The sequence below is a fragment of the Clinocottus analis genome, unplaced genomic scaffold (genome assembly GCF_023055335.1).
Source record: "Clinocottus analis isolate CAN_PGR_092001 unplaced genomic scaffold, fCliAna1.0.p SCAF_30, whole genome shotgun sequence".
In the NCBI taxonomy this organism is placed as follows: domain Eukaryota; kingdom Metazoa; phylum Chordata; class Actinopteri; order Perciformes; family Cottidae; genus Clinocottus; species Clinocottus analis.
In genome coordinates, this window is record NW_027176043.1 from 2,253,443 (window position 1) to 2,280,551 (window position 27,109).

The 27,109-nt window shown below is 46.2% G+C and overlaps 1 protein-coding gene across 1 annotated transcript; it reads right to left on the bottom strand.

The window, feature by feature from the left end:
• Positions 1 to 26,622, bottom strand: rragd (ras-related GTP binding D). Its single transcript, XM_068595482.1, has 7 exons — positions 26,372 to 26,622; positions 24,228 to 24,523; positions 18,580 to 18,779; positions 16,845 to 16,959; positions 15,164 to 15,306; positions 5,053 to 5,201; positions 1 to 773 (listed from the first exon to the last, which is right to left on the bottom strand). Exons 1-7 carry the CDS (start codon positions 26,502 to 26,504, stop codon positions 640 to 642), a joined length of 1,170 nt encoding a protein of 389 aa, XP_068451583.1. The 5' UTR covers positions 26,505 to 26,622; the 3' UTR covers positions 1 to 639.
• Positions 26,623 to 27,109: the final 487 nt, after the last annotated feature.

Here is a 27,109-nt window from a genome sequence, read left to right on the forward strand (position 1 = left end):
CTGATGCTGCTCTGTGTCTGATGCTGCTCTGTGTCTAATGCTGCTCTGTGTCTGAAGCTTTAAGTCCCAACACTCGAGTGCAATCAGGATGAATTGGACTTTCCAGGAGGCTGGAATGAAATATTCACTAAGCTCCTCTGTAATTTAACTCGTCGCTCTTTGAACCAGTCGGGAAATCACAGGATGTGATCTGCAAAAGACACTCACAAGATACAAATGAAGGAAACATCCTGTTTGAGGGAGGCGAGCAGTATTCTCAAAGACAAGGACCTCCATAATATCAAGTTTATGAATTCCCTTTCGTATGGAGGTCATCCAGTGATTGTGTGAACATCCTTTGGGGCATAGCACACAAACAACTGCTTTGAGATGATTCAGTGTTCTTCTAATGATGGACACCAGGAGCCAGCAGTGTTGTGACCTCCATGTTCAAACAGAAGCATCACTGAGCTGAAAGCAGAAGCAGCTCCATCAAGAGGAACCACTTTAAAATGAGAGGCTCATTCCAGGAGGACCAGAGCGTTAAACTCCTGGTGATTGTGCTGTAGTCATTACTGCGTGGAGGGTGTTGAAGTCTCCCATTCACATCTTCATCGTGCCCAGATCTGGTCCAGAGGGTCACGTGATGCCGCTGTGATGTCACTGAGCCCCGTTGGTCAGTCGGCTCCACCTCCTCTGACTCAGCAGCTTGCGGTTCTGTTGGACCTTCACCCGCACGTCAAACACCTCCTGGATGGCTTTCTTAAAGCAGTGGAAGTTGTAGTCGATCAGGCCTGTGAGGGAGGAGAGGAGGAGACTGTAAAGGAGGAGAGGACTGTGAGGGAGGAGAGGAGGAGACTGTAAAGGAGGAGAGGACTGTCAGGGAGGAGAGGAGAGGAAAGGAGGAGAGGAGGAGACCGTAAAGGAGGAGAGGACTGTGAGGGAGGAGAGGAGGAGACTGTAAAGGAGGAGAGGAGGAGAGAGGAGAGGAGAGGAGGAGAGAGGAGAGGAGAGAGGACTGTGAGGGAGGAGAGGAGGAGGCTGTAAAGGAGGAGAGGACTGTAAAGGAGGAGAGGAGGAGAGAGGAGGAGAGGAAAGGAGAGAGGACTGTGAGGGAGGAGAGGAGAGGAAAGGAGAGAGGACTGTGAGGGAGGAGAGGATGAGAGAGGAGGAGAGGAGGAGAGGAGAGAGGAGGAGAAGAGAGGAGGAGAGAAGGAGAGAGGAGAGGAGGAGAGGAGAAGAGGAGAGGAGGAGAAGAGAGGAGGAGATGAGGAGAGGAGAGGAGGAGAGAGGAGGAGAAGAGGAGAGGAGGAGAGGAGGAGATGAGGAGAGGAGAGGAGGAGAGGAGAGGAGAGGAGAGGAGGAGAGTCCGTTGGTCCTCATGGACACAGCAGCAACACACCATCACCATCAGCCAGACGCTGGCCTGAAAAGACTTCACTGACTTCACAAATAAAGAAACACACTTGTCTTCCAGCTGAAATTGTGTTGGATGTAAATATTTACCTTTTGGCATTCGTCACTCATTAAAAACAAACTTAATGTGATTAGAGTCAAGCAATTATATTTATTTTCTCTTTAAGACTTAATTATTAATACATTCAATAGAAGCAAACATAATAATAATAAAACACATGTAATGACTATTTATATTGTGCTTGAAGGCGCTTCAAAGAAATGTTAAGCAGAGAAGAAAAATTATAAATAACAAGTAGATATTTTCTCATAACAAGATCACACTGCATGAACACAACCAAACAATAAGAGTGAGGCTGTCGCTCCTCCACACGCCGTATAATACATACATACATATATATATACATATATATATATATATATATATATATATATATATATATATATATATATATATATGTATATATATATATATATATATATATGTGTGTGTGTGTGTGTGTGTGTATAGACTGACTTTAGTGACCATTTCATCTCATTTTCTTTGTCCAAAACTCAGAAGCAAATATCTTTAAAACTGATTGATAGCGATTGTGTCTGAGTTTTAATATCTGTGACAATCTGTATTTACACCTGGTGGAACAACAATAAAACAACACAATGACGTCTGACACACCCGAGTAGACAGATGGGTGGAGTGTGTGTGTGTGTGTGTGTGTGTGTGTGTGTGTGTTAATGCATTAGAGGGGAAACGCAGCTCCTTATCTGTTTGCAGCAGGAGGCTCATTAATACTCACGTTCACCTTTAATATTGTGTTTGTTTGTTTCAGGTCAAGAAACTCCTTCTACAGCAGTGTGTGTCCTGTAACACACACACACACACACACACACACACACACACACACACACACACACACACACACACACACACACACACACACACACACACACACGCACATACACACAGCTGCAGGCGTCTTTAAACATGTGTATATATGAACTGCGTGATTGTTCCAGACCTCCAGATATAACGTTTCTGTGTAAAAGGGTTCGTGTATTTTGCAGCCAACGGGTTTTGGTTTTGAAATGAGAAAACCAAAATCGGGAAACGAGCTGTTTCCTGATTTCCGTTTAGAAATAGGAAAACAAAACATGGAAAATGACCCATTTTCTGTCTTTGTTTTGATAATAGAAAATAAAAAACGAGCCGTTATCTGATTTCTTTGATGTGCTTCAACATGGACATCGAGAATTAAAATACTGCGTGTAAATCTTCTTCCTCAGCTTCTCCGGTTTCTGTGTTGTGACCCTGAAGCTGCTCACCAGCTGACAGTCACGTTCACGCCAGCAGAGGGCTGATGTATAATCAACGTATTAATAATACGTCAAACACCGACGTGCGCAGGGAGAAAATGTGTGTCTGGTGAACGTAGCTGAAGATGCGTTTAGTTCTGGGGGAACATAACTCGCAGGACACGCGGCTGCAGCTCCACGTCCCTCTGAAGAACCCTCGTCGTCCCAAACCGGGTCCATAACGCAGTGGCGATGTCACCACAAGGTACTCATGTTCTGAAGTAAAACCTGCAGATTAAGAGTCATTCTGCTGCGTCTCCTGGACGTCTGACGCTAAACTAAACACACCGTAAAGTACGAGCGCTTCAGGGTCTCAACACCAGAACCTCAGAGAAACTGAGGAAGAAGATTTACACGCAGTATTTTAATTCTCGATGTGTATGTTGAAGCACATCAAAGAAAATCAGATAACGGGTCGTTTTTCATTTTTAGTTTTCGATTATTAAAACAAAAAACGGAAAATGGGTCATTTTCTGTTGTTTTTTTCTAAACGGAAATCAGGAAACAGTTTGTTTCCTGATTTTGGTTTTCTCATTTTAAAACAAAAATCCATTGGCCGCAAAATACACGAACCATAAAGAGACTGAAGCAGACACACAAGTAGACACACAGTAGACACACAGCAGACACACAGCAGACACACAGCAGACACACAGCAGACACACAAGTAGACACACAGTAGACACACAGCAGACACACAGCAGACACACAGCAGACACACAGCAGACACACAGCAGACACACAGCAGACACACATGTCTCCATAAATCTATATTCATAATCACATGTGAATGAATCTAAACGTGATTCGTAAACTACAAGAAACCTTCTTCTTCTTCTTCTTCTTCCTTCTCCTCCTCCTCCTCTTTCTTCTGCTCCTCCTCCTGCTCCTCTTCCACTCCCTTCTTCTTCTTCTTCTTCTTCTTCTTCTTCTTCTCCTCCTGCTGCTCCTCCTCTTCCTCCTCCTCCTCCTCCTCCTCCTTCTGCTACTTCTTCTGCTCCTTCTCCTCTTCCTCCTCCTCCTCCTCCTGCTCCTCCTGCTCTTCCTGCTCTTCCTCCTTTTCCTCCCCCTCCTCCTCCTCCAGGCCAGAAGCAGCTCTGTGAACGAGCCCGTTCATTTGCACACCAGTGAAAACGTTTCTTTTGATGGCGTGTGATTTAGCCGCCTTACTACTGGACACCTGCTGCAGAGGTCCATGTGACCATGTGGCCATGTGGCCATGTGACCATGTGACTATGTGACCATGTGGCCATGTGACCATGTGGCCATGTGACCATGTGACCATGTGGCCATGTGACCATGTGACCATGTGGCCATGTGGCCATGTGACCATGTGGCCATGTGGCCATGTGGCCATGTGACCATGTGGCCATGTAACCATGTGGCCATGTGACCATGTGACCATGTGACCATGTGGCCATGTGGCCATGTGGCCATGTGGCTATGTGACCATGTGGCCATGTGACCATGTGGCCATGTAACCATGTGGCCATGTGACCATGTGGCCATGTGACCATGTAACCATGTAACCATGTGGCCATGTGACCATGTGGCCATGTGACCATGTAACCATGTAACCATGTGGCCATGTGACCATGTGACCATGTGACCATGTGACCATGTGGCCATTACAGAGCACTCAGCGTAACAGCAGAGAAGCAGATGATCCTCTGAGCTCTGCTTCCTCTTGTCTGCTCTGCAGGCGTCTGTGCACAAGTTCTTCAGGCTGTTTCATGCTGTTATAGCATGAACCTTCCACCTTGTACCGTCACAGACCGCTCCATTGAGCTCATCACTGTATTTGCTGAACTCAACAACCAACCAATGTTCAAATATATTGATTTTTCTTCAGAGTGCATTTGCAGCTTTCTGGACGCCGTTAGCTTCCCGTCCCGTTCACGCCCCCAAGCCCACTGACGCCTGGTGGCTGGCTCTCAGCGTCTGCTACAGGCGCCCTGTAGCACCTGATGCTACACGTGCTACAGGCGCCCTGTAGCACCTGTAGCACCTGATGCTACAGGTGCTACAGGTGCTGCAGGGAATCGAGTGTGATGGAGTGAAGCGTCGGTATGAGACGAGTTCAGTGATGACTGTGCGCGTTGTAGAAGTTGAAGACTTGGATGTTCTTGTTGTAGTTAGCGTCTACCTGAAGGTTTGTATTATACACAAGATTATACTTCAAGTGTTTTGTCCCGGGACCGGATATTTAGCTAACAGAGCTGCTAACCCTTTGTGCTGCTCACTGAGGAGAGTTTCAGGCCACAGAAACTCTCCGACTCGCCACAACCGTACATGCTCGGGTACCTTTTCTCTCAAAGCTTTCCCTCCGCACGAAGCAGACCATGGCGAGGAACTTGGTGACCTCCTTCAGGTACATGACCGTGGTGTTGTTCAGGTGGATGATGGCCATGGACTCCTGGTCGTAGGGAAGCCCGGCTTCACTGTCCGTCAGACTGAATGAGGGGAGACAGAAGGACACATGAGGGCTTCGATTGAGGAAACAGACCTTCAGGTATTCAATCCCACACATGTGTAGATGCAGGAGGGAAGTGAGAGGAGCGGTTTGGAGGCAGAGAGGAGTCTGGGAATTTAAGCAACAAGCAGAGCAGGAGGATGCAGAGAGAGGCTGAGCGCTGTGGACAGAGAGGACACGCTGTGCTTTCTGGTAATGTATTCTGCTTTCGCACAGAAAGCAACAAACAAGAGAAAGCATTGTTGCTTTCCTCCGTTCCATCTGATGAATTTACTTGTCGTCTTCACGGGTTCACATCTTTGGGTTTCCTTTTCATTTGGAGCGTCATGAGACGTTTCAGTATTCCGAATGAATAGTCTTGTTGCCGCAGGACGCCCCGAACGCCGGGCCGACGGCCACGCTTACCTCCCCTAACCCTTTCATCACGGGACGGGCCGCTCGTTACAACCCAGACGGGACAGACTCAGAGAAGTCTAAATCCGGGTCAGCTCTGTGGTGAGACGGCCTCATTTGCATGTGTGGACTTGTGTTTTCTGTTGTGGAGTGAGCAAAGCAGACAGACCCACGCTCTCATTCTGACCTCGTCTGCAGCTGGAAGCGCTTTCCATTCTTTCAACACGGTTCAAAATGGCGGCATGAACCCCAAACTGAAGTGTGTCTCCGTGTGTCCCTGTCAAGACACACCGCATGTCCTCTAAACGTCGTTAGTTTTCCTCAACCCTTCAGGTTGCAGCTCCATGCTGCGGCAGGAAGGCCAGTGTTCTCAGCTGAGGAAGAGGAGTAAAGAAGGTGGAAGCACCATGAAGGAAACGCTCTGAGAAAGCTAAAGGAATTGAACCAGGAAGAGGCAAACGGTGTTTGTATTCATTTGGCAAACCAATCTTTAGGTGCCTCGCGGCGTCTGGCGCCTGCAGGTTGTTTGCTCTGTCAGAATGAAGGATGCATTTCTACATGTTGGATAATGCCTCCAGTTGTGCTCGTGTTCCTAAAGCAGACTGAGCGCTGAGTCAGAGGAGAGCGGCAGCCTCCAACCAGGGTCACATCCTGGTCCCACAGAGCAGCTGGACCCGGGACCCAACACACACACACACACACACACACACACACACACACACACACACACACACACAACCTCTGGATCAGGGTTCTATCCTCCACATCACAGAGTGAAGGATAGTTCAAAGAACATTCTGTTTAAAGCTTTCTCTCTCTCTCTCTCTCTCTCTCTCTCTCTCTCTCTCTCTCTCTCTCTCTCTCTCTCTCTCTCTCTCATATGACATTTTGCTTTGAAAAATGTTCTAATGCAAAAAAAAAACCCGTCATGAAGAAATATTGATATGTTTTTCAAAGACATCTTCAGATGTCTTCATGTTCCTCTTCATGAAGTGACAGTGATTATTTCATGTATTTTCTGTTTTCACTGACTTTCTGTGTTTAATTCTGCAAATTCAACTTTTTTGTTGAAGCTTTATATGTATATATATATATGTATATATATATACATATATGTATATATATATATATACATATATATATACATATATGTATATATATATATATATATATATATATATATATATATATATATATATATGTATATATATATATATATATATATATATATATATATATATATATATGTCAAAAACATATTTCAACAATGGAGAGATCTTTTCCATGCAGTGTTTTTCTCATTCAAGTCCCAGAAACCCAAATATGTAATCTTGTGAAACAGAAGTATTCAATTCATATTCAATAAGGTCCAGCGGTCCTGTGATTTAGTCTCATATACATATTAAAGTAAGAGTTGTATTGACGTCTGTATGTGTTCACTACTGACTGAAATCAAATAAAGAACGTTCAATAGATAATATCTCAACAATATGTATTGTGAGATTTCAAATTGAACTGTATGAATAATAAATAATGAATAATCTAATAATAAACAAACGTTCTTCTCTCCTTTCAGGCACAATAAGGGACGCAGTTAAGAATAAATTACTTTAGAAAAATGTGAGTCACTGATTCCCCTGCAGCTTTAAACTCAGTCCATCCAGGTGAAGTGATATCAAGATATGTATTCTCATCATCTTCCAATAAGATAAGCTTTACGTGGTTATTGGACCTCTTGTTTCAGCTCCTCCTCTCTGGTCACATCATGAAGTCATGAGTCATGATGATGCGTTTCCTGGAGCGCTGAACGAGTGTTAAAGGTTAGATAAGATGTGCCAGTTCAAGTAGAAGCGCTCTGTCAGAATGAAATAGTTCTCAATTATCTTATTATTATAATATATTATAATTATCATATTATTAGAATCAGGGTGATCAGACCAGTTGATGCTCCAGTTTGTCCTGTCACATATTCGACTGGAGAAGAACACGCTGAGCTTCAGTTTCAGCAGCGTTCCAGGTGCTAGAGGTAGATATGTCTTTACTGCATGTTCCCCCTCACATGAAGCCCTGCAGTTCCCTGTGCTCCCCCTCTTCGTCGCTGCTGGACTCAACATCAGCTGATCTAAAAAGCCCAACACAAGCGGCCACCGGCCCGCTTCAGTCATCCCCTGTAGCGGAGGAGGATGCTGGATCTCCATCCAGCATCCTCCTCTGCTATGGACCACTCTGTCTTCATCGCCCCATCGTCTGTGTCTGCTCGGGTTCAGGGACTCTTTGTCTGTATTTCCCGTAGTATTTAAAAGTGAAGAACTTCCTCTTGTGTCCAGACACGCTGCCACGCGTTCTCCCTCAATAACGTGTTCGGAACAGGTTTGATTTTCAGAGTTGTTTGACCGCTCAGAGCCACCGTACTTGATACGTCATCATCCAAAACAGCATCCGATGAGCTGGTTCATTTGTGTCCGCGAGACGCGAGTGAAGTCCCGGAGGCAGCTGAACCACAGCTTCTTGCTAACGTCGTTCATCCGTTAGCCTGTTTGGACCCACGAGATGAATTCAGTTTGTCTCACGTTGTGATTCTGTGCAACTAAGAGAACACATCGTACGCAATCTGCAAAGTTTCTGAGCTAAACCATTCATTAGCTGACTGATAGAAAAAAAACTTTTCAATCCAACGGCACCGAGGTGATCCATCAGCACACTGAGCAGCAGACTCAAAGACTCTTTCAGAAAATGTGTACTGTAATAATTTAACAGCAGTCAGACTGCGTGTTGTGTCTGTACCTGAGGCATCGCTGGCAGCCAACGCATCACACTGTAGAGACCAGATCAAAACGCATCTCCACGCAGCAGACGCAGAATTAAAAGCAATTATCAAAATAAACAAGGCCACTGGCCTAAACAGGATGTGGGCTAAAAATAGTCGCAGTGATCCAGAGATTAGAGAAGAAGGGAAACACGCTCAGCCTGTGTGAGTTTGGTGAAATCCTTCATTGTTGCCAGAGAGAAAAAGAAATAATTGCATTTCACTGACAAAAGAGGCGGCTGAGGAATATTCCAGTCACTTGAGCTTTCCGTGAGCCCGATGCCAGGTTCCTGGAGAAAGAGTCCGCTTACTGAAGCCTCTGATTAAGGACCATAACCCAGCTGTGTTGTCTCCATAATGAACAACAACCTGCTGATTAATGCGAGCCGGTCCAACTGGATCAGACACAACGACACCGTCCAGGACCCGGCCCAGGGCCCGAGGTGTTCAGGGTGAACGAAACGTAATCCACAGCAAAGACTAGTCTGCAACAATACCCTTATGTGTATTGGTTCGGTTCCTTATCGATACTCTTATTGGTTCTTTTGGATTATTTCGGCAGGAACAAAAGGGCGGTTCATTAATTACAGAGGATCCACATTGCATTATTATTCTTGTATGCAAACAAACAAAAAATTCACAAATCTTTACAACACATGCTCATGCTCAGCTAAACAACAAGCAAAGTGATGAGTTTTCATGTATAAGCCTGTTCGTGAAGCAGCTCGCTAACGCTTCCTGCAGTGGACGAGGACACAGCAATGCAGCAGAAAACTGTATTTCTGTATTTCTGTATGTTCCACTGCTTTTTTCCGCCCGAGATCTCTCTTTAACTTCCAGACTACCGATACAAGCGTTCACTCCGGACCTTCGGCCGGCATCTCTAATCCACAGACATCTGGCCTCCACCTCCATCCTCAGAGACGTGGAGCCGGGGTCCTGTTTGTGCCCTCGGCTTCACATTCCCCAACACAGCTGCGATGGGTTAAATATTCACTCGCTGCAGGCCAAACGTGGCCTAGTTCAGGAGAAGCCCCCAGCTGTGACGCCTCAGGTGTATCACACACACACACACACACACACACACACACACACACATCCGCGTCATCTCGACAACAAACACGGGTTAAATAAAGTCCAGCCGGTCCAGAGGGGCATTGCACAAAGTCCTTGTTACATCATCAGAGTTCCCAACCAACGTCACCAGAACTGGGAAAGTTGGATGTTCCTGAAAGTGCTGATACAACAAAATATAATGTATAGTAGTCAACTCATTTTATACATATTTACACATTATTTTAATCCTCACACAACTGTCTAGATTGAAGATGGGAATGTTTCACCATCCATCCAGATGAAGGTGGCATTGGCCTTTAAGTAGAATAGTGTTTAGCTCGTGTCTTCACCGTTATGCAGTGTTGTCCAAGTGCCTCATGGCAACTATAAACACATACTCATCGGACTCGCAGTGTATGTGAAACGTTGTGTACCAGCTATGGTCCCTACCCGAGAGTGCAAAGTATGTGACGTCAGAGAGATAAGTGTTATTTTATAATTGGCTGAGGTTGGTGACACTGAACCTTCTATTGACAGTCCTTTTATGTATTCTATCAAACCGCAGACCGACGCCTCTCTGGCAGTGAGTGTGTGCTCTCTGCATTGTTCTCTTTGATGTTGGAAACAAGTGAAGCAATGATGAGAGAGAGATCTCTGTGGCGCGATCAAGGACAATCGTCACAAGAAGCTGGGGGACGAGCTCCACAAGTCTTCTGATTCCTCAGAAATCTTTGGAGACACCCACACGACTACGCTTACAGTTTAAAATGGGGGTTTAAAAAAAAAGATCTCTGTCCACAAGGGCAACAAAACAATCCCTTTAGTTTTAGGTTAGGATGGTGAAGGACCAGCGGCCTCCTGGGCTCAAAGCTACAAATAGCTGTATGAGAACAGCCTGCTTGATTTCTGTAAGCAAATCATTTAACATAACAGCATTTGTCGAGGATTGATTCTGCCCCGAGTGTTTTGCTTTGTATGAAGAAACCAGCAGTTTTCTGCTGTGAATATTCTCTTTTCAACTGCTGTCCAAGAAGAGAATTCCATGGGTACACATGTTTCTCCACACAGGTCTTAAGAGGCAGGTTTTTGATATATCTGAGTGCACATCATCTGAGCCTCAGGCCTGAGTGGGTCTTTCTCCATGACATCGGCTGCATCCAGCCTGCTGCATCCAGCCTGCTGCATCCAGCCTGCTGCATCCTGCCTGTTGCTTCCAGCCTGCTGCTTCAGCCTGCTGCATCCAGCCTGTTGCTTCAGCCTGCTGCATCCTGCCTGCTGCATCCTGCCTGCTGCATCCAGCCTGCTGCATCCAGCCTGCTGCATCCTGCCTGCTGCTGGAAGCCTGATGCTTCCAGCCTGCTGCTTCAGCCTGCTGCTTCAGCCTGCTGCTTCAGCCTGCTGCTTCCAGCCTGTTGCTTCCAGCCTGCTGCTTCAGCCTGTTGCTTCCAGCCTGTTGCATCCAGCCTGCTGCTTCCAGCCTGCTGCTTCAGCCTGCTGCTTCCAGCCTGCTGCTTCCAGCCTGATGCTTCCTGTCTGCTGCATCCAGCCTGCTGCATCCAGCCTGATGCATCCAGCCTGCTGCTTCCAGCCTGCTGCTTCAGCCTGCTGCTTCCAGCCTGCTGCTTCCTGTCTGCTGCATCCAGCCTGCTGCATCCAGCCTGCTGCATCTTGCCTGCTGCTGGAAGCCTGATGCTTCCAGCCTGCTGCTTCAGCCTGCTGCTTCAGCCTGCTGCTTCCAGCCTGTTGCTTCCAGCCTGTTGCTTCCAGCCTGCTGCTTCCAGCCTGCTGCTTCAGCCTGCTGCTTCCAGCCTGTTGCTTCTTGCCTGCTGCATCCAGCCTGCTGCTTCCAGCCTGCTGCTTCAGCCTGCTGCTTCCAGCCTGCTGCTTCCAGCCTGTTGCTTCCAGCCTGTTGCTTCCTGTCTGCTGCATCCAGCCTGCTGCATCCAGCCTGATGCATCCAGCCTGATGCATCCAGCCTGCTGCTTCCAGCCTGCTGCTTCCAGCCTGCTGCATCTAGCCTGCTGCGTGGCCGCTGGGTCTGGTTAAGGCCGCTCATCCAATCACGTTTCTCTGGTAGATTAGCAGCTTAAACTACATGGAGAATGCCTTCTAGCATTATTATGGACGTGTTTTTGGCCACAGGTACAAGGATCCTCAGCAGCAACAGGTGAATCTGCACACTGCGAGCCAGCAGGTTGCGGTATGCACCTGGTCAAGTTGATTGCGATTCACCATTGACTAACTAGCCCTCGCTGTTAGCGTGTGAGAGGTGAAACTATGACTCAGACAGTAGTAAAGGTGCAGGTAGAAAATCCACGGCCCTCCGCTCCAATTAAATCACAGCTAAAGTGCTTATTTGAGGTTTATAAAGCTGTAGTAAAGCAGCCAACGTGTGGCTCGCTAGATACAGGAAATACAGCTTGATGATAGCCTGCAACATCTACACGGGTCAAGATGAAACTCCAGCGAGTGACGTGCCTCAGAAATGTGCTTTGCGTTTGGAGACTTGCTCACTCAACAGGATGGGGGTCCGGCTGCTCTTTCTAGGTGTGATGAAGACAAAGACTGCGACATGTAGCCCGGTGACGCTCACACAGGCAGAGCAGCGTACTGACTGCTGACTCGCACACAGATTTGATCAATTAATCAAATCACAGCTCCGCCGCCGTCAGTCGCTGGTCAGTACATCTGCCCGATGGAGTGTGAACGTGGGGGCTCAGCCGCTGCAGGAGAGACACGGACCTCCCAATCTATCCTGATAAAAATCCATTACAGACCTCTAATCTCATTTGAAACGAGAGCTCAAAATGTCGCCTGTCACCTCTGCTGTGTACTCCTCGCCCCCCTCGTCCTCTGCCAGCCTCTATAAAAAAAAATCTCATTCCAGACGGATCACTTCATTCCCACATGTCACAGAAAGAAGAGGAAGAGGGAGATCATGTACTTTGTCCTACAAATCTGGGTTTGCCAATTTGATTTTGTATTTAAATCACATGACGTGGCAACAGAATGACTGAATGGATGGAGAGCATGTAGCTGTGTTAACATACAGTTACCATGTGACACTTCATCTAAACCCCACTGCTCCATTCTCTGAAGTCAGGCATCGGCCGACGCTCCAGGAATGATATCAGACATATTACTGTCATAAACCCACAACCTGCATATCTCACTTCACATCCTGACTTTCTGAAGGCACTTTTTTTTCTGTGGTCACAATGTCTCAACGGAGGAAGGGAAACGTATTACTGAGGACGACTGACCCCATCCCGGCGCTACAGAGCCACATTAATAACACATTCCCTGTGAGACACCAAAGTCTCCAGGCAGGCCTCCAAATCCAAGTCCCATGTGGCCCTGGCTTTGTGCTGCTGATGCCATGTGTCCCTCATCACACAGGTACGACACCGGCTGGATGTTTTTCTTTGACTTTGCACCTTGCTGAAAGCTATTTTCAGATCGAGATGAGGACCTAATTATACTCCCAGCTGGAGTGATAATTAAGGTGAGACGATGAAGAGGTGTCTGCTGGGGGATCAGGAGCAGCTGTGCTTTGGGCTTCACTTCACATCCTGCTTTGGTCTGCTTTTATATCCAGGATGGCAAGTCCTCCGTTCCAGAGACACAACTACTGCACATACTGCTCCATGGCGAGGAGACGGACCCACTTCAACAGAAGAAGATCTTTGTGGAGACAAACCCAACGTGTCGCTTTGTGTGTTCTGCCTTCGCTGCCTTGTCAAGTTGCCATGACTCAGCGTCTGCTAACAATGTACACGGTTGACTTTCAGCTTCATTTGTGAAGCGGTTGCTTGCTGTGGCATGGTGAATATAGAAGGATGTGGGTTTAAAATTCCTGTGTGAGATTGAAGGACTGCCAACGTGTTCATTCGTCTCTGCATTCGTCTGAGGGTCAGCTACCGACCTTTTTAAGCAACAGGCTTGATTTCTCTGCGCTCCACACTGCGGTTAAAGACATTTTTCCGAACTTCTTTCAACCTCGATGGATCCAGTCCTTCTGTGCTAAGGCCTTTGGTTAATGTATCCTGTAGCAATGTATTTAGCCCACTAGCGTTAGCTACGCCACCTGAGGCTCTTCCCCAACTCCTGGAAACCTTCATCAAAAATAACGCCAGAAAGAAAGAAACCGGTGTACTTCTTGAGTATAGAGTAGGAGACGCCACCACGGCGACATGTTCACTGCTGGACTCAGACATGACCCGTCTGAGGGTTTCATCATGAACAGCAGAGCACCTCTACGTGTTCTACAAAGTAAAAAGGAACAGCACTTTGTGAACTTATTATATTAACCCGAAATACAAGTTGTGACTGAATTTTTAATATACATTAGAGCTAAAACACACATGTAGGTTCATATTTTGTACCTTATTTCCTCCTGAAGTGCTCATGTCAGAGACAGTAATCTAGGCACACACATCTCCCAGAGTTAGCTCTGTTAGCTGTGTGTGCAGCTGATGGACGACAGCTTATAGAATCATCTCAAAGCCAGTTCCTGTCATGTTGGAAGAACCCCAGCTTTTCTCTTCTACATTTTCATGTATTTCAAACATTTCCTGATTCCTTTGTCGACCAAAAGACTATTGTTGTTGCAGCAGTTGGTCCGTGGAGACGAGTGAAGTTTATCTCATCAGGTCTGGCTCAGCATTATCTCCGTGGCATCCTGCGATAAATGACACTTTAAAGCCGTTACATCTCTCCCAAGGCTTTGAGCCATTCATATCGGGTTTCTTTAGAAAGTGGCGGCTGTTAATGTAAAGAAAGGAGAGTGGAGCAGACGAGACGTCAAGGCTTATCAAGTTGAGAAAGCTCCAGCAGTCCTCCAACAGTTCACATCTGTTCTCCCACAAAGGATCTCTCACTGATTCCCATGCGTCAGTAACTTGCAAATGAATGAACAGGAGGACTGACAGGAGACTCTTCCTGTCTGAGCAGTATCCAGGTCCCGAACAGTTCCAACTGAACCTGATCCGAGATGTATAGCATTATAATTGCACGCCAAGATCCAGTCCGTGCCTTTCCCTCACCTGTGTGGCGTGCCGCTGCGCTGGCCTTCTCTCCGTGAGGTCGCCTCATGAGCAACTCTTTGGTTTGAGAGTGAAATGAAATTGCATCTGCTCTGTGTGCTGCCGGGCGAAGCCGAGCTCAATAGTTTCGATCTTTTTAGACAAGGTTACGTCCCTGAAGCGCAGATAGAAGAAGACTTGAAACTAGAGATTGAGACATAAACGCATGTTTACAATGTTTACTGAGGGAATACATCAGGAGAGAAGAGAGTCGTGTTCTTGATTAGCAATACTTTATTTACATGAGCACGTTGTGTTTCGTTTTACAGGAAGAAAAGATGTATCACAATAATATAAATGTAGTTTTTCTAATTGTATTGTGCAACTATTGTTAAATATGTGTGCAGAATGAGCGGGGAGGTGATCTGAAAAGGTTAGAAGAGCATTTTTCATTTCATCTCGATCAGGAGAGGTTCTCTCAGAAGCCGAGAGTGAAGACCAACAGCCTGCCCACAACTAATCCACTCTGAAAATACTTTGCCTCCATGAACTCTGTCCTTTTGACATGAGGAGGCCGACTAACTCCATGACGGAGCTGTGTGTTGTGCTTTGTGACAGTTAGTAGGAGTGTGTGTGTGTGTGTGTGTGTGTGTGCTGGCTTACCCGTAGATGCAGGAGATGTCAATGACCACATCGATCATGTCACAGCACAGCTCGTATGTCTGCATGTCCACCGGACTGCTGTCCGTGGCGATGTAAATCTTACTGACCACGTCGAACAGGAAGGCCTTCTCAATGCCCGAGTTCTGAAGAGCCAGAGACACAGAAACATGAACCCTGAGCTTCACTCACTGCACGCTTCTGTCAGACATTTATAATTCAATGAAAGGCTGAAAATGAAAAAGACAAATACAAACAAAGAGCATCCTAATGACAACATCAAAGGGATGAGCCACACAACGTTTCTGAGACTGACGCTATCTGGTACTTTTGAGGGGGATTAGAGTCAGAGATAATTATGAGGACCACCTTATGAGGTGAAACCACAGCGGTCTTAAAGCCAGTGTGACTGATCCATAATATTCAGCATTGTAGGTCTATGAAATAGGCAGACATCATGAATCGGTGTGTCTGGTAGGCGATGAAGGGGCAGCAGGCTGCTTTGGGAGGCTCAGACAACGTTTCAAAAGCCTTCAACATTGTTATGGAGGTTTTACAGGAGGAGCTGGAGACGAGGAGATCTCTCCTGTTTTTCTGCAGAAGAAAAAAACTAAAAAAAAACATGAGCCGTAAAGGATGAGGAGACAAGAGAAATAAGCTGCTCGGCAGCGGCAAGAGCATGCTTGTAATTTAATACAAACTCGGGACATGAGAAATATAAAACCTCCAGTTTGGATTCACACCACCAATCTCCTCCAGCGGGGTGGGGTCAGAGCGGGCTCCATAGAGGGAAGCTCTGCTCCTGGAGGAGACCGTGCATCCACGGTGGCCTGGTCTCTGCTGGGTCTCTGTACAGAGGACCATGAGTCTGTCCACAGCAGACTGCTAGTTTCTGGTGAACCTGCATAATTTCACATGAATCCGACCCGGTTGCTCCGATGACGAGCATCAAGAATAACTAGAAAGAAGCAGACCATCTTCTCTCCGATGGTCTGTTCCCTGATGGAGGTCTATAGGGGACCAGGACTAGACTGAGACTATAGAGGAACAGGACTACACTGAGACTATAGAGGACCAGGACTACACTGAGACTATAGAGGACCAGGACTACACTGAGACAATAGAGGACCAGGACTACACTGAGACTATAGAGGACCAGGACTACACTGAGACTATAGAGGACCAGGACTACACTGAGACTATAGAGGACCAGGACTACACTGAGACTATAGAGGACCAGGACTAGACTGAGACAATAGAGGACCAGGACTACACTGAGACTATAGAGGACCAGGACTACACTGAGACTATAGAGGACCAGGACTAAGAACATGAATAAATGCATCAACAGAGATTTACATGAATGTTATAGCACACATCACATAAATGTGTCTCTAAAGGCTCTTTTTGAAAAAAGCTCCAGAGCCACTGCAGTGTGGTGACCTCATGCATGTAGCTTTCTTTGCAGCGTGCATATGAACACCGAGGTGCATTGGATGCAACCACAGTGATGCAGCACTACCACCTAGTGAGGGGACTGCAAGGAACTCACGACACGGCAACGCGCCGGGTCCCACCTGAGGATTCAGACGTGGTGGAAAAGCAGCAGCAGCCAGGTGTCATGTGTCCATAGAGCTATAAGGAGAGGACGTGTAAGAGATGAAGTGATTCAGGGATGACTCACGGATATGAAGATGTTCAGCAGGTTCTCCAGCGTGGGCAGCTGGGGAATAAGCTTCTGGACCACTTTACTGAAAGCCTCGAATATGGAGTGATCGTATATGCTGGTTAAGTAGAAGCTGTAGATGTATCGAGGAGAAAGATCAGAGTCAGAATGGATGTAAATCACAATGTCTCAATTGGATCTTTTTCTTTTCATAACATTGTGCAGATGTGGACAGAAAACAACTTTCATGGATCAAAAGATTAGCATCAAGGTCATCACACAGATAATATTACAGTGCCAACATTACAAGTATTATAGACAATGTCACATCCAGTTCCATTCCCCAAATGAAATTACATTTTGACGTTTGAATCAACAATCTCTTTCTACTTATTCCTGTTTATTTAGTATGTAAATCAGCATGTTAACTCTGCGAGTCATAGTTCTGTTATTAGAGGTGTGGAAATGTATTGATTCTGTCACTGGGTTTTGTTTAGTTTCCTGTTTTATTTTGAAATCCCCTGCCGCTTGTGTTCACTGCACTTCCTGCTTTTTGTGTGTTTTCCCGCCTGTGTGACTGTCTGCCCCGCCCCTGACTGAGTCCTCCTGTGACTCATCGCAGTATTCATCCTGTCATCCTGTCCTCCTGGCTCAGTGTTGGTGTTCCTGGCTCTGCTCGCTGTTGATCTGCTGTGTTTCCTGCGCTCTGGTGTCAACGGACTGAAAAAAAGCTTCCTGTTGGCTGTGATCCCACTGTGCTGTTCTGTCAGGAGACGTAGTGACTTTAAACCATTGAGATGTAAGGGCTGTAAGCCAGGACGAGTCGATTAGCTGCTAGGCTAATTCATGCAGTGTAACATGCAATAGGGATTCAGGACGTGTCGATTACAGCACACCTGTAATGCTCTGCTGAGAGATTTAGGTTGCGATGGCCCTCTCGCTGTTAGTGCTGCGGTAAGCGTGGCTAGAGCAACTGCTCGGGCGCTCGGCCATGCTGTCGGGGAAGCGGCCATTTGCTGGACGGCTTTTCCGTACTATTGGTATTCGGTGCGTAAGTACACGGCCACAGCATGAAGAGGAGGGATGGGTGAGCTTAGTTAGACTGTGAGAGGCAGTAAGAGGGGATTTAGCCTCTCATTAGAACATTACAAGCACCGGGTTAACGCTTGCTTTGACACGCAGTACAGGGAGATTTGATTTGTTCGTTTTGGTTTATAGATGGCTGAAATAGTTGCTTTTTATGAAACTCTATCGGAGGAGCTGTTAGATACGTGCACAAAAGAGCAGCTATTAAAAATAGCAGAACAGTATGACATTATGATTTCTGATAAGCGGCTGAAAGACAGAGTTATGAATGTTTTAAAAGCACATTTGGTAGAGAAGGAGGTTGTGACAGGTGGACCAGCAGGTTACAGATGCTGGTGTTGGAAAGATGCAGCTCTTTTTAAATTACAGATCTTTCTGAATAAAATAAAGGGCATTCTGATTCATCTGACTGCTTGTGTGTATTGATGAAGAAGTAGCCGTGTGCAGTAAAAGAGAAAAGTGAGGATGCTGTACATTCAGCAGCATGGAGCATCGCTGGCATTTGAAGCGTTGAATCAGAGCAGAGTTATGATGCCAGTGAAGATTCACACCTCGAGTCATTAAATTATCATTACCATGCAGCAGGATAAAGACACATTCTGAATATCGAGTGAATAAAAAAACCCTCTATCCTTCTATTGTGACCCCAGAAGCAGTCCAAGCCCACCTCAGGTGAATGCGCTCCAGGCCGGCGTCAGCGAGGTCATCGTTGGCCCGTTTGTGAATGTCCCGCTGCTTCTCGATCTTGTGGTCGTCTGACAGGCCGTCCACTTTGTGGATGAACACCTCGAAGTTGATCTCCGGGTTGACCTGGTAGGCCCGGGTCACGGTGAGGTGCAGCCGGCTCAGAGCCTCCACGTAGTCGTCCTGTCACCACGGAGAGGAGAGAGACACTCAGCTGGGTCAGTCAGCTCCAGGGTTTCAGTGTGAACTGCAGACGCTTCCTGGGGTTCTCAGATCACACATTTATTGCATCAGACAGCTGATTTCTAGACTTTTGTGCGCTGCTTGAGTGGAGACCTCCGGGCACCTCCAAGCAACACCGATGCCATGAGTCCATGACATGGTTGCTCCTCTAAAGGGCGAGCATCCTCTTCTGTAAAGTGGGTATTGAGATTGCATTGATGCTGGTATCCATAATGATACCGGTACCGGTACCGGTAAAGATAAATGTCTTGTACATGCTCTGATGATACGATTGACACTACTCTCAAAACCCTTGAAACGGGGGGTCAACAGCTAGCCTGGCTCTGTCCGAAGGTTAAAAAGGTCTAAGCTCATCTGGGACAAACAGCGTGAAGGTCACGGGGAGGAAGGAACACCAGTAACCTTCAGTCAATATATGAGCAGTCTGTGCTCAGGTCAGCGAAGAATATCTTGTCTGAGCCATCCCATAATCTCCCCGCCCATTATGAATTCTTACCCTCTGTCAACGTAATCCAGAAAGCTAATTTGTGCTGATGTTATTTTAAGGGCAAACGCTACGCTGAACCAATACAGGACTGAGGTGCAAATGCCAACAGCAGCTCATGGGTTTCATGGTTTGACCAATCAGGAACCAGCATCCGTCCTTGGTACCGGTCTCTTCTGTCCGCTCCCTCCTCCTGGTCCTGCCATGGTGCTGATGTGAGGAGTAATCTCTGTTCAACCTCCTGTAGATGTTTGCTTCAGCAATAACAGTATCACTTGTGTTGTGGGGAAATGTATGTGTGGATTGAATGTGACTTCCTATCAATGGACTGGTATGTCTTCATTGTTCCAATGTGTTATCCAATCACCTGCAGGTAAATGTACACGTATGACTCGTATCCTTTCAATCACAGGTAGAGGTTGACTCTTTGTAGAGACAACACTTGATCGTGTGCCAGGTGGAAAGCAAAGAGAGCTGCCAGACAGATGTGAAGCCTCCACTGATTTCAGGGGAGACCAGGAAGTTAAGTATACTGAGGTGTGACGATGGCTACCAAGGGATCATTTCAGAGACAGGAACTCAAGGTTCTCATGCACAACTCACCCCAAAATATGAACAAAGTGTTTTTCTCGCCATCTGGGCTGTTGCAGGGTGATAGCAGCAGGAGGATACGTACAGGTAGAGGGCTAGCAGCAGATGTGCGTAGGACTTTTAAGGGTTAAGAAACATAAGCACTTCTGGGTCTCTAGAGACAGTGAAGTCCCCACTACAGCCAACCCGGGCTGTCAGTGGGCTACAGGCGGTGCATCATGATCAGGAGGAAAACAGGCGCTGAGACAAATGCTGCACATGGAGGATAAAGTTTTTGGGCATTTCCCTGTCATGTGTTCTTCAAATCACCAAGGCAAAGAACCTTAAGCCTGTGACATTTGAAGCACAGGAAAAAGAAAGGTTTCCTCTTTGTACAGAGCACATCTCAAGTGTGTAGGAGACAGGAACACAAAGCTCATCAAAGATGAAATAAGAATGTTGAAAAGGAGCCGGATCACCACAGAGACCCAGAGGTCCGGGTGGTGGGCTGGGACAGACGTGTGTGAGAGGACGGTTCCTCACCTGAGGGAAACTTGAGCCGGTCACATGACCTGTGTGACTCAGGAGGACGGTGAGGGAGGAGATTCATCAGACCCCTGGAGGTGCATGTATGTCTAAAATCAACCACTCCAGGTGCTGAGCCAGCAGGTCTCCACGGGGGGCCGGACCCCATCGGGACGACCTTCACTCTCTCAGACTGAACCTCTAGCTCAACACAAAGGGGAGCAGGAACACTTTTTGTATCTGCTGGTCTGTGAGAAGGAAAGAGACGCTGTGGTGGTGTAACAAGTCCTCCAGAAGGTCCTGAGACCGTCACACAGGAACCTGTGTCCAAAACCTCACATGCACAATGCTTTTAGAAAGCAGCAGCGAGATGGACTTCCTGCCATGAAGCGTGTCCTCATGTCCTCATGTCTTCATCCTCATGTCTTCATCCTCATGTCCTCATGTCTTCATCCTCATGTCTTCATCCTCATGTCCTCATGTCTTCATGTCTTCATCCTCATGTCCCCATGTCTTCATCCTCATGTCCTCATGTCTTCATCCTCATGTCCTCATGTCTTTATGTCCTCATGTCCTCATGTCTTCATGTCTTCATCCTCATGTCTTTATGTCCTCAAGTCTTCATGTCTTTATGTCCTCATGTCTTAATCCTCATGTCTTCATGTATTCATCCTCATGACTTCATGTCCTCATGTCTTCATGTCTTCATCCTCATATCTTCATCCTCATGTCTTCATCCTCATGTCCTCATGTCTTCATGTCCTCATGTCTTTATCCTCATGTCTTTATGTCCTCATCCTCATGTCCTCATGTCTTCATGTCCTCATGTCTTTATCCTCATGTCTTTATGTCCTCATCCTCATGTCCTCATGTCTTCATTTCCTCATGTCTTTATGTCCTCAAGTCTTAATCCTCATGTCTTCATGTCTTCATCCTCATGTCTTCATGTCTTTATCCTCATGTCCTCATGTCTTCATCCTCAGGTCCTCATGTCCTCATGTCTTCATGTCTTCATGTCCTCATGTCTTCATGTCTTCATGTCCTCATGTCTTCATGTCCTCATGTCCTCATGTCCTCATGTCCTCATGTCTTCATCCTCATTTCTTCATGTCTTCATGTCCTCATGTCTTCATGTCCTCATGTCTTTATCCTCAGGTCTTCATGTCCTCTTGTCCTCATGTCTTCATGTCTTCATGTCCTCAGGTCTTCATGTCCTCTTGTCCTCATGTCCTCATGTCTTCATGTCCTCATGTCTTCATCCTCATTTCTTCATGTCCTCATGTCTTCATGTCCTCATGTCTTTATCCTCAGGTCTTCATGTCCTTTTGTCCTCATGTCCTCATGTCCTCATGTCCTCATGTCTTCATGTCCTCATGTCTTCATCCTCATGTCCTCATGTCTTCATGTCCTCATGTCTTCATCCTCATTTCTTCATGTCTTCATGTCCTCATGTCTTCATGTCCTCATGTCTTTATCCTCAGGTCTTCATGTCCTCTTGTCCTCATGTCTTCATGTCTTCATGTCCTCAGGTCTTCATGTCCTCTTGTCCTCATGACCTCATGTCCTCATGTCTTCATGTCCTCATGTCTTCATCCTCATTTCTTCATGTCCTCATGTCTTCATGTCCTCATGTCTTTATCCTCAGGTCTTCATGTCCTCTTGTCCTCATGTGTTCATGTCCTCATGTCCTCATGTCTTCATGTCCTCATGTCTTCATCCTCATGTCCTCATGTCTTCATGTCCTCGAGGCCGAGCGATGACTCAGAACTATGATGTTTCTGCAGGTAGAAGTACCAATAAAACTTCTATAGGTAAGATTATTAAAAAGTGAAAGGTGAAATGAATGATGGCTGATAAAAGGTAATGAGATGAGCTCTGGGGCCGCGAAGCAGTATCTTGTTTTAATAAGAAAATGAAAGTTAAGACAAAAATTTAAATAAAAACAGTCAAATGCCAGGAACAAGTTGTTGGTCACTTTGGCATTAAGCAGTATATTTTTTTGTAAGAAAACTATAAAACCTAATCAGCTATAGCTTTATTGCTGTATTGTGCTCCTGATTATGAGGCCAACTCACAGCACTACACCTCTATCTGTGTATTCCTTTGTTATCCTAATACCAATATCATCATTTTGAAAGATTGCAGCATCTACTGCTGCTTAACCAACGACGTAACATGACTGTTAACACCGGCTGCAGACCCGTGGTCCATGGTGGAGCATGATTTAACTAAACTAGGCGCTGGTGGAAATACTGCGATGGAGCATCACGTTGTAAAATTCACATGAGCATCATACCGAGAGGTAAACTGGTGTTGTAATCTGACGAGGTCGACACTGTCTCAATGTATTACAGCTCCAGCTGTTCGCACGTGAGGAAAGATCAAAGCACTTCTGAAGACGTCACTCAGACAAGTCAGCCGTCTGGAATGGATGACTCCATGAGTTGATCAGGGCGTTCGTACAGCTCTGATTCAGGCGGAGCAACTGGCATCAGAGGCCCACAGGACAGTGAGCAGTCACTGGGACCACTGACCGAACAGCTGGGCAAGCCGTTGAAAAAGTATCTTGATGACAAAGAGCTGAAGAACAAGAAGAAAGACGCAGTGAAAGGGAAAGAAAAGGGTTGAACCGGTTTAAAGGAACAAGCAGCACGAGCAGCACTCTGTTTGATGGAAACAGCATTCACCGTGTGAGAGTCAGGCGGATGGAAACAGCACCATGCCTCCATCTAGTGGAGGACGTCATCCACCTCTTTGATTAACACCCTGATGATCCAAGCCTCTATGCAGAGGATTCACAACTACTACTCCTGTTGAATGTGAAGATGCACATTGTGGCAAGAAGAGATATGTTTGTATTGAAGATAACTTATTGTCATCATATCAATAAAGTGATATGTTTTCGCTGTTCGAATATATTATTCGATCACTTATACTATGTACATAGATATCGTTGTATCCTTTAAATCACAAACAAGTGTCCTCTTTGTAGAGACAGCAGCATGTGATCTGGGTGGTAGATAAAGGGGTCTGATGGATGGCTATGAAAGTCTCAGCTAGAAGACAGGAAGCTGAGGTTCATAGCTGTTCTCATGCACAACTCTTCACAAGATGTTATGAAGGAATATCAGTAATGTGTTTTGCATCCGGGTGCTGTCCAGTCACTTTGCTGTTGACTTGGGATGAGGCCGGTCAGCATGGCACAGAGGCCCGGATGATAGCAGCAGGAGGAGACTCGCAGGAAGAGGAAGAGGAAGAGGAAGAGGAGCACCTGTGTGTAACGGGTAAGACACATAAAGATAAGCAGTCACTCTGACGTGCTGCGTGAGGAAGATGGTTGGGATGGAGGCTAGTGATTAACCAGACACCCGGAGGAGCTTAGAGGCACCTCTGGGCCTCTAGACTCAGTGAAGACCCCCAGACCCAGGACACAGCCAAGCTGTGAAGTGGATTTCTACTGTGACAACTGGGTTTGCTTACACTCTGTGATGCAAATAAACGTACGTGGAGCGAAGACAATCAATCTCTATTGTGTTCTGTGGTTGTTTATTACTGAGGTGCTGTGGTCTCACCATGAGTCAGATAGCTAAAAGTTATTAAGTTAGCAGAAGATACGAAGAATCAACCACAACATTTGGATAGTGTCATTTTGGAGCAACGTTATAGGGACTGATCTCAGGAGTAGAACAGGAGTACAGGGGACATCAGTGTTTCAGTGCCGTTGTGACTGCGTAGGACAGTCCAATCTGTCCTAGTCCTGTTCTACTTGCATGGGACTGACTGTATACCCTCTGCATCTGTGGGCTGACCTGTGAGTCGATGACAAAGATCAGCGCTCCGGTGCCCCTGAAGATCATTTCGTAGTCAAAGGTGGGGTCGAAGAAGTCGATCTGTCCGGGGAAGTCCCAGATCTGGAAGCTGACGAAGGAGCTGCTGGACACGTCCTCCCTGCAGATCTTGTTGGTGCTCTCCAGGAACAGGGTCTCGTTGGGCGACATTTTATGGAACACCACCTTCTGGATGGAGGACTTCCCACTCCTCCTCAGGCCCATCAACAGGATACGAGGCTTGACCTCTCCATTCAGAGCATCGCTGAAGCCTAGCACTACACAACCCAGAGGAACAGAGACATGACATCGTCAGGAGGGTGTTTACAGGACAAAGTCATCTACAAAAACTACTCAGAGGAGGCCGATGAGGCCTAAGGATATCATGATGTAGCCTCATGATGTCATGATGTAGCCTCATGATATCACAATGTAGCCTCATGATGTCACGATGCAGCCTCATGATATCACGATGTAGCCTCATGATATCACAATGTAGCCTCATGATATCACAATGTAGCCTCATGATATCACAATATGCCCTCATGATATCACAATATGCCCTCATGATATCATGATGTAGCCTCATGATATCACGATGTAGCCTCATGATATCACGATGTAGCCTCATGATGTCACAATGTAGCCTCATGATATCACAATGTAGCCTCATGATATCACAATGTAGCCTCATGATATCACAATATGCCCTCATGATATCACAATATGCCCTCATGATATCATGATGTAGCCTCATGATATCATGATATGGCCTCATGATATCACAATATGGCAGAGTGATTCTGATAACAATATTCATAACAATGGGATTAAATACCTGCAAATGTGTGTGTGTGTGTGTGTGTGTGCATGCGTCACGTTCTTGCTTGGACCCTCTGACCTTGATGACTCTATGCTGAGGAATGTCAATGTGTAGTAAATAAGTCAAAGCAACATTGTGTGGTAAACAACAGCTCCCATTGTGTCTCAGCTGCAGCTGACTCCTCTCAACACACTCCCGTCCTCTTTCATATTCCAAAACTGCAGAGCTGAGTTTGTGACTATTTGCATACACATTTGATTAAAGACCACACTCATTCTGCCTCCTCTGTGCTACGTATCTCCTGCTGGACGTCCATTGAAAGGACAAAGGAAGGAGACAGAGTTCAGACGGCAGTTTGCTTCGTTTCATCCTGACAGTCTTCTCCCGTCCACACGGCAGCTCAACAGCCAATCACAGCAGAGTCACGCATCAGTTCAGATCACAGCTGTCCGTCTGTCCGATTCCTTATGATACAGCTGAAACAACTACACGACTACAGAGTAGAAACTGGAACGTGACTGTGACATTTTGCACTGATGTGAATAGACTAAATGATTGCTTAAAAAAAGATAAATTAATAAAGAGACTAAGAGTGAACGCTTGCTTTTCTCTGAGCTCGTATATTGTCACCCTCTACCTCATGTATTTATCATGCTGAATTAGTGTTTGGTTATAATATAATACATCTAACATTGAGTATAAAGGAATGAGACTGAACGCTTCACAGTTTGCTGTTTACTTTTCTCCTGCCCTTTGCTTTCAAAAGTACTTCAGCATGATGTTGCATCTTGTCTGGATGCACTTCAAAGTAGTTTAAAGTGTGTCCTTCGTCCTCAGCTCGCTGCAGGCCTGCTCCCATGTTGTAATCTCCTCTCCACACATTAACCTGCTGGTGTTAACGCTTCTGTCATAGTTATCCTCCAGTGAATGGGTTGTAGTTTGAATACATAAAACCAGAAATAAAAGATAGGACGGTGAAGGTTTTGTGCACCAAATGTAAACAACTGCAACTAACTCATTAAACCGTGAAAGCACATCTGTTTCCTGGATGCGTGTCAGCTGTCACGTCCACTGCGGAACTCAAACTTCATGGCAGGTCAGTGGCAGGAAGCCGAGTGACGTAGCAGCGCGCGGTCCTTCACGTCTTTACAAAAGACGCCCACCAGCAGAGCGCTGACCTGCGGACGCACTAGCTTAAGTAACGGATCCCTCCGCGGGGAGAGAGCCGCCTCACAGCAGAGCCCGAGCGAAGGCGCGCCGGCCCCCGGGCCCCAACCTCCCCGCAGCGGACATGTCCGCCTACCTCCGTCCTCGCAGCCCAGCTCGGCGTCTGAAAACGCCTCCAGGTCATCTTCGTCGTCGTAATATCCCGCCGCAGCGGAGTCTTCCTCCTCCTCGCCCTCCGCGCTGCGCGCTGCGCCCCTCTGGCTCGCCATTCCGGCTCCCGGTCCTCGCCGTCCGGCTGCGCGGTGTCCAACGTTCCCCGCGTCGTCACCTGATACGTGAGCGCCATGCCGGTGAACTTTCACCCGCGCGCTGCTCCAGACCGCGAGCGGCCCGGGAGGAGGTCTATTTCTGTCCGGTCTCTGGATCGAGTGCCTGGCATGTCCACATCCAATGAGAACCCTTGAAACATATTCACATTACAATAAAGTTCACCCACAAAAGTACACGGATATAAAGCGTCATTAGATTATAGCCTCAAATATTCAGTGCAAAACGGGTTATTTGCACAATAAGTCATTTATATATATATATATATATATATATATATATATATATATATATATATATATATATATATATATATATATATATATATATATATAATATATATATATATATATATATATTATATATATTATATATATATATATATTTATATATATATTATATATAATATATATATATATATTATATATATAATATATATATATTATATATATATATTATATATATTTACAGTATATGATAAACGGCTTCAAACTCGATGTCATTTAAATAGCAACTTGATCTCAAAATTGCAGCATGTTGCGGTTGT